The following is an 8,693-nucleotide window of genomic DNA, read 5'->3' as shown; positions in this document are numbered from 1 at the left end:
ATTCTAAAATTCATGTGAAAGAGCAAAGAGCCAAATTACACAAAATATTCCTAAGAAAATAATGTTGGAGTATTTGCCCTACTGACTACCAATACTTTATTTTAAAGCTATGGTTATTAAGTCAGTTTGGTGCATCATAAGTAAAATAGACCAGTGAAATATGGAACACCCAAATAGACCCACATGCATATGGAAACTGATTTATCACGAAGATAGTATTATAAAGCAGTAGGAAAAGTATAGACTTCCTAACAAATGGTTTTAAGACAATTGCTTATCTATATGAAAATAAAAATGGATCTCTACCATACAACATATATAAAAATCAATTCCTAGAGAATTAGAAATAAAAGTGAAAAATAAACTCATAGACTACTTTGAAATAATCTAGGAAAATATCCTCATAAATGTGTACTAGGAAAATATTTCATAAAAAGAATCAAAAAACACAAACAACTATTAAGGAAAAGATTGATAAATTTGGCTTTAAAATAAAGAACTGCTAATCAGAAGAAAAACATTTATGTATGTGCTTGGGGCGGCAGGGATAGAGTTTACACAAAAGCACATACACACATGCACAAACACACAGGAACTAAAGGATTAGTAGGTATGGATTATCAAATCTTCAGATTGTTATGATAAAGACAAATAAACTGGCCAAAAGGAGGAGGAAAAGACTTGAACAAATATTTCATAGAAAAGAAAACACAAATGACCTCTAAACATTAAAAAAAAATGCTCTTCTTCATTAGTAATAATAAAATGCAAATTAAAATCAAATATAAGCTTCATATTTTATATACTCTTTGATATACATATAAAATGAAGTTCACAAAACTTTTTGTTTAAAAAAATCACTCTGTTATTAAGGTAGAAAACTGATTGAGAAAAGGTGGAACCAGTATATTCAGAATATTATCACCATGAACAAGAAACAAAGGATGATAAACTCTTTTTTTTTTAATTTAAGAGTTTATTATGATTTATAAGTCTCATTTTAAAAACATCAGTCCATCAAACCATGTAGAAATAAGTATGCAAAAAGTCTGCAAAACAAAACATACTTTAAACATGTTTAAGTAGAGAAGTTATCTGAAATTCTGGATTTTCAGTCACTTCATTATTTGCATTATTATGCAATGGCAGCCAAATAATCCTTAACTTCAGTTGGGGTGAGCCTCCTAAATCCGGCTTCGTTGCAGATTCCAACTTCAATATTATCTTCTGTCATCTGCCCTTCAAAGCTTTCCTTTAGGGTTAATATGGCTGTATGAATGGCATCTTCAAGTTCCAGATCTTCATTATATCTTTTCTCAAGGAAAGTCTTCCCATTCACATAGTTCTTTCCCATTGCTGTGGCTTTCCAGGCAAAGTAAGCTCCAGATGGATCTGACTGAAATAAATATGGCCGTCCCTCATTCCAACCACAGATAAGTAAAGAAACTCCAAATGGGCGAACACCACCTGACTGGGTGTATTCCTGCATCACAGAAGCTACTCTCTGGACCAGCTGAGCTGTGGGAATGGGTTCTTGGTAAACGAGATAGTACTGCTGAGCTAGTTTTCGAGCTCTGTGCACAAGTACCCTGTAATCTGGGCCCATGCCACTATACACCAAACCTATATGCTTGGTGATTGGTTCCACTTTGTGGACACTTCGCTCATCATACAGAATGGACTTCTGTTTCTTCTCAGTTGCTAAGACCACGCCATTTGCAGCTTTAATTCCCACTGAAGGAGCTCCTCCAGCTACAGCAGCCAAAGCATATTCTATCTGGACAAGTTTACCAGACGGGCTGAATGTAGTCAGCGAAAAGCTGTAACCACGCTCCGCCATCTTTACCCCAGGATGATAAACTCTTAAGGCAATACTAAAGAGAGAAAAAGGAGAGGAAATTCTAGAGTGATATGAAGAAAGACCTTATCCTATCCACCACTTATCCTCAGTCCCTAGAGCAATATCCAGCACACAGTGCTATTTAACATTTGCTAACTTAGTAAATACATTTAATGATTGATAAAATATGAGAAACATGAGGAATGAAATAACCAAAGGAATCTACAATGATTAGCAAGTTACTTTCCATTTTGTTATTTTCACAAGTATAAAATTATACCTCCAAACATTTTTAATTTTTATACCTGGATAAATAAAGAGGTTGATCTCCATATGCTTCATCACTAATGAGGTAGAAATCTTCCATATGCTTGCTTATAGTTTTATCTATTTTTTTCAATTATGTCTTTTGCCAATTTATTTATTGAACTTTTCACACTTTATAGAATAATGTTGATATGAATCTTTGTCTCTTATTCAACTAATACTTCTAAATGTTCTGTTTTTAAACTGTATTTCTAAAGATTTGTAAATTTTCTAAATATTTTTAAATCTTGATTTCCATTTTTGCTTTGTTACATTTATTTTAACCTTACAAATAGCTTAAATGTTTATTTGATTGGATATGATATTTTTTTCATGTGCTACATGGAACAGTATCAACTCTCCAAAATTTAGTAATTTTTCTCAACTCTAATCAAAACTTGGTATACAATAATCTAGATTATTTTGTTTGACTTTTGTACTTTATCTACTGACACATATATTTGGGTTTATGTTAGGTATGAATTTGATTTATATTTATCCAGATTCCTACAATCTTTCCAATTCCACTGTACTGTCACATAAAAACATATTACACAGATTAATGCCATTTCCTGAGTTTTCTATGCTATTGCATTAATCCATATTTCTATTCTTGAACTTAATTGCAGCTTTATAATCAACTGTCTGTTCTCTCTCCTTTACTGACTCCTCCTTCACCGCATACGAAGAACTGCTGCTCCCTGAAGCAACTCCTGGTCTTTCTTCCAGGTCTCATCTATTCCCATGGCTTGTACTCACACGTTGACACATTCCTCACAGTCTCTAGCCCAAATCTTCTTTGAGCTCCAGATGCATGACCAACTGGGCATTTATTCAAGATGTCTTAGAGGGATATCAAGGGTAACATGTCCAAACAAATCTGCATTTTTATTCCCTTTTTCCTCAAACATAGTTCTGTATTCCTTGTCTGTACAAGGAAGTATCTTTGCCTCAGTTACTCAAGATCACGTGATCAAAAACCTGGGAGTGCACACTTCCTTCTGATTTATTACAAACATCCAGGCTATCACCGAGTTCTATCTATTCTCTTTAAAACTGCTTTCCAAATAACAAAAACAACAGCAGGGAATTAATACTAAAAAGTGTGTCAGTTCAGGTCCCCAGGAAGCAGGTAGGATTAGAAAGAGATTATTGGGGAAAACTCCTGGAGGGGAAAGTGGATGCAAGCCAGAGGAGGCTGGGAGAGGACTCTGACCAAGACGCAGGAAAACCTATGTGAAGGAGGGAGGAAGAGAGGGAAGGAAGGTTGAGTAGAAACTCCTTAGACCACAGTGCAGTCCTAAAAAATGTTTTGAAAACCCAACGGGGAGTCCTCAAGATAAATTCACTGTTCAGAGGTGTCCCACATCTCCCAGCAAAGGACCTGCCTTAGTATCGCCAACACGCTCAGTTACTAGCTAAAAGCAACCCAGGGAAATGTGGCCTTGGTGGAAATGCAGTGACAGATTTCAGACCACAGCAGCTGAGGCTGTTACTCTCCCTGCAATTGAAGACCTGAAAGGCAAATTTTCATAAATGGTTCAGAGGCTCTGAGTAATTTGCCACAATTTCACAGAAGAAAAAATAGGAAGCCATTATTCAAACCCATGCAGTGTGACTTCACAACTCACACAATTGACCGCCATGCAAAGCTTTCTCCCTTGACCACCTTTATGTCAAAGTATACTGGAACATATGTCTAACTCACTTCCTTATTTTTCAGCCTTCTTTATCAATCCATCCTTCCACAAGAAGCCAAACAATATTATTAAATAGGAATTCTGAATGCTGCCCTCCTTCTCAAAGTTATTCAATGCCTTTTACACATTTCCAGAATAAAATTTAAAGTTCCTAACACAGCATATAGTCCTAATTATCTGATGTCTATCTACCTCTCAAGCTATATTTTCTAACATTATTTTCAACTTTACAAAAATATTTATTCCTCCATTCTTCACTTGTCTATTCAATAAGTGTTAGTGGAACATCTACCACGTGTGACAATTCTGTCTTAAGAACAAGAAATTTACTGAAGCTAGATGATGATGTCTCTAGTATCATGGTACTTATGTTCTCTTTAGCGAGACAGTAAGTACCAAATGAACAAATTCAGAGAGGGATAAATGTTATGAATAAAGTAAGTCAGAAGACTGTTATAGGAGTAACTAGACTGGGAAGGTGTTCAAGAAAGGCTTGAATAATAAGAAACCAACTTTTGAAAGTCTGGAGGGAGAACATTCTAGCAGAGGGAACACAGGTAAAGACTAAGGAGAACGGTTCAAGAAACAGAAAGAAGGCCAACGTGTCTGAAAAGTAACAGACAGGAGGAATAGATCAGGAGAAAGGTTTGGCACTGTGAAGTCAAAACGGGGTACTAGGCAAAGGATTGATGTAACTGGATTTTTATGTTTTAAAAAGAACACTTTAGCCACTGGATAAAAAGCGAATTGCAAGGAACAAAGACAAGAAAGGAAGTCGTAGGTACCCGGACATATCACACTTGCCTATGTCTCTCTATTTTACACCTTCAGCAAAATTTTTCTCATCTTTTAGATCTCAACCAAAATAGCAGGTCTGTGAAGCCTTCTCTCATTCACCCAGGAAGATCTGAGTACTCCTTCCTCAGCATCCCATTGCATCAGAGGAAATCAGAGCAAATTGTCAGAGTCCTCATCTTTGAAAGGATCAAAGAACAATGTACATTTCTGGCATCTGTGTTATTTTTCTTTATTTATTAGAGAAAATATTGGTGTTGTCACTCTGTCTCAATTTACTCCAGCTCCTAAAGTTGAAGCTGAATGAAAGAATCAGTTGCACTGTTAAAGAGGTCAAAGTCTTTTCTATATAAAGCCAGCATGCTAGAGCAAACTTATCCTAATACTCAGCACATATATGCCAAAAGGGGAGCTTTAAAATATTAAGTGCTAGGGCTTCCCTGGTGGTCCAGTGGTTAGAATCCACCTGCCAATGCATGGGACATGGGTTTGATCCCTGGTAAGAAGATGCCATATGCTGCAAAGCAACTAAGTCCATGCACCACCAACTATAGAGCTGAGCTCTAGAGCTTGGGAGCAACAACTACTGAGTCCACACACCTGTGATCTGCAACAAGAGAAGCCACCACAGTGAGAAGTCTGTGCACCACAACTAGAAAGGAGCCTCTGCTTTCCCCAACTAGAGAAAAGCCCATGCAGCAGTGAAGACCCAGCACAGCCAAAATACAAATAAATAAATGTGTGTATTAGTTGCTCTGCTGCTGCTAAGTCGCTTCAGTCGTGTCTGACTCTGTGCGACCCCATAGACGGCAGCCCACCAGGCTCCCCCGTCCCTGGGATTCTCCAGGCAAGAACACTGGAGTGGGTTGCCATTTCCTTCTCCAATGCATGAAAGTGAAAACTGAGAGTGAAGTCGCTTAGTTGTGTCCAACCCTCAGTGACCCCATGGACTGCAGCCTTCCAGGCTCCTCCATTCATGGGGTTTTCCAGGCAAGAGTACTGGAGTGGGATTGTTAGTCGCTCAGCTGTGTTCAACTCTGTGACCCATGTACTGTGGCCCAGCTCTGTCCATGGAATTCTCTCCAGGCAAGAATACTGGAGTGAGTTCTCTAATAAATAAATAAAGTGCTAAAATAAATGGCTCCAGGATAGTATTTTGTGTTTATTGCTTTTAATGCTGATCTCAGCATTATGTAACAGATAGTATCCTGGACAGCTACAGATTTCTTATTAAAACCCTCCCAATGGTCCTGAGAGAGATATCTCCCCACTACTGTCATTACTGAGCAAATATCTTTCAAGTACTGATACATGTGAACTTGCATATTTCTAAAGTTTGGACTTGCCAGCATTCAAATTCAGTCTTCAACCAGAAGTGAAGTATTTATTTGATGGTTTCTTATACTACAAATATATTTTTTCTCTGCCTTTCCTAACAAGTTTTTTATTTCTCTCTTTTGTGCTCAGAAAATTCCCTTGTGGATTTTCTCATCCCCTAGTCATTGTCAAACCCAAATCCTTCTTACAGGCATCAATATCTAGATGTCAAATCCACAGTTAAAAAGCAATTTCTTCCTGGCATTTCCCAATGAGAATTGCAGTGGACTTACAGAACTCATGTTGGGAAATATTATGGAAACCTACAGGTATTACACCTTTTCTTCCAAGACTTCAGAATCTCTGAAAACATAGCCATGTATGTTTAGTGCCTACATGCCCTCTGCCATCCAGTTTCTGTGGGTTTAAATGGATTCTCCAACCCTCTTCCTTAACAGTCAAGTGAAAAGCTGCACTGAAACTCCAACCATCTAATTTAGAAATGACACTTAGAAACAGGTTCCTTGCTTAATATGGTGCTTCCCCTCCACCACCCTCCTAATGAATGAGCCATCCTTTGCTTCATTGTCCAATCATTGCAACTTTGAGTTGCCACAAATAAGAAGGCCTGTGCATGAATGCAGTTTCCTACATGGGAAAAGCAGCACAGACTCACTAAGTTGTTCAGGGCCAGCTGTCAAATCAGAGATGAAAGGACTGATTTTTAGGAGTTCACAGAGCAGATGAGGAAAACACTTTTAAAGTGCTGTCAAGGTGTGGCTGTCCTTGAAGAAATGGCTTCCTGACAGCTGCTGGTGCCTTCCTTCCTGCCAATGTTTAATTTCTCTCAGAGAGGCAGGGCTTTAATTAGGTTCCTAGGGCAACCAGCTCTGTATCTTTGACCTTATCAAGGATGCAGGATTTCAAAGCCCAGGCTTAGATAGGTTTCCCTTCATTACTGATCAAAAGTCTCTCCAGGAACACTCCTGAGCTCAGACCTCAGTCCCTCAGATGCAAAAGCTGCCTTGTCTTCCTTCTAATGGGTAGTTTCACACCAGTCCCTGTTATTTCCAGGTTCTTCAAGGGAGAGGGAGTGTTCAGGGAGCAGCAATTAGATGCAATTCGTATGAGAAACTTTTCATGTCGGAGGCTACTTGCATACATCACTGGAAGGCCTTCTACTTTTGGAAGAGGTTCTTATCTGGTTTACTTGCTTGATTTTCAAATATATAGCATTCTGAGTCACAGAATTCCTATAATTGAACAAGAAAGCTACTTTCAACCTGGTTGAGCCATAGTAATTTCTCTAAAAAGACAGATGTTGAATTTTAATAATAGAATTTTTGGCATGTAAAATTAAGCACAGAGCATCTGCTTTTACAATGCCAACATCTGTTTCTTTGACAGCCCTGCCTTCCTTTCTGCTGGATCCAACTGTGAATTTGTTTTAGAATATGATATAAAAAACAGATAAGATTGTTTTTGATATGATACATTCTATAAGGCCAGCATAAACTAGGATGGCAGGATCAAACTCTCATTCTAGAAGGAAAAAAAATGTCATGATACTCATATTTTTACTGAAATGAAAAAATTCAGAATTTTTCAAGTAAAGAGAGACATCATTTATAAATGACATTGTGCATTCTGTGACTTTCTTTTGGAAAGCTTTTGGAAAAGTTATTTAAAAGGCAACTATTTACGGCTGTTATTAATAGTATCATTCAATATATGTCAGTCACATAACATCAAGCAATTTAAAAAAATAAGAAATTCACCCAAGAAAAGAAATTTCCTTGATTAGATGCTCTAAAAAAAAGAGAAATTAAAATAACTAAATATACAATACAGTTTTATAGTAAGAAGAAAATTATCATTAGGTAACCATAATGATGTTGTACTAAAGGAAAGCACACACTTGGTTCAATAATGGACTGCCTAACTTCCTACCCATACACTGCTTTAATTCTCATGCATTTACATGTTCACTTATCAGGTGTCATTAAAGTCTAATTCTGTACCAGGTGTTAGGGATGTAGAAGTAACTAAGGCAAATATAGGCCCTGCCCTTATAAGGTATAGTCCAGTGGGGAGAACATACATTTAACATATAAAACTATAAGTAAATATTTAATTATAAATTTTGTTAAGTACTTTGAGGAAAAACTACAAATTGCTCCAAAATAAAAGTAGAGGGATGGTACAGAATTATTTTAGAGTATTTAAAATTATTATTCAAGGATGGCATTCAGAGGAAGGGTCATTTAACCCAAAACCAGAAGAATGAGTAGATATTACTAATGAGAAAGTAAGTCTTCAGTCGAAAAACCTAGAACACTTAAGAAACTGAAAAAGGCCAATGTGGCTAGAAAATTTAATGAGTAAGGCAGAGACAGATGCAATGAGACTGGACAGTTACAGCTGAATCCATGTAGATCCTAGCAATCATCTCAATCTTGCCATAGGGTTAGAAGACATTACTGTTCTTGGCATGGAAGAACAACAAGGCCTCAAAGTTCACTGGCTGGTAGCACGACTTTTCTGCTATACATTCTCCACTCATATGCTTATGACCACAATGCCAACTGTATATCCCAGGATGAATAATGGGTCACTGCCATTTTACTTCTTGCCTGGGCCTTATACTAGACTTCCATCAAGGTAACCAGTTCTGTTGGGCCTGGGGTCATCCTGGCACTGGCAGTACCTCTAAGCTGATCATCAAACCTCGGCAC

General features: G+C 37.4%; 1 protein-coding gene across 1 annotated transcript; it reads right to left on the bottom strand.

Moving 5' to 3' along the window:
* Positions 1-976: 976 nt before the first annotated feature.
* On the bottom strand, positions 977-1,842 carry LOC128052482 (proteasome subunit alpha type-2). Its single transcript, XM_052645057.1, has one exon. It carries the CDS (start codon positions 1,838-1,840, stop codon positions 1,136-1,138), a length of 705 nt encoding a protein of 234 aa, XP_052501017.1. The 5' UTR covers positions 1,841-1,842; the 3' UTR covers positions 977-1,135.
* Between the last annotated feature and the right edge of the window lie 6,851 nt (positions 1,843-8,693).

The sequence above is a fragment of the Budorcas taxicolor genome, chromosome 8 (genome assembly GCF_023091745.1).
Source record: "Budorcas taxicolor isolate Tak-1 chromosome 8, Takin1.1, whole genome shotgun sequence".
NCBI lineage: Eukaryota > Metazoa > Chordata > Mammalia > Artiodactyla > Bovidae > Budorcas > Budorcas taxicolor.
The sequence above is the reverse complement of the archived record's forward strand: the minus strand, read 5'-3'. Positions and strand labels throughout refer to the sequence as shown.

Excerpts from the sequence above, each read along its gene's own strand:
- LOC128052482 (XM_052645057.1), bottom strand. The coding sequence starts at position 1,840 with ATGGCGGAGCGTGGTTACAGCTTTTCGCTGACTACATTCAGCCCGTCT.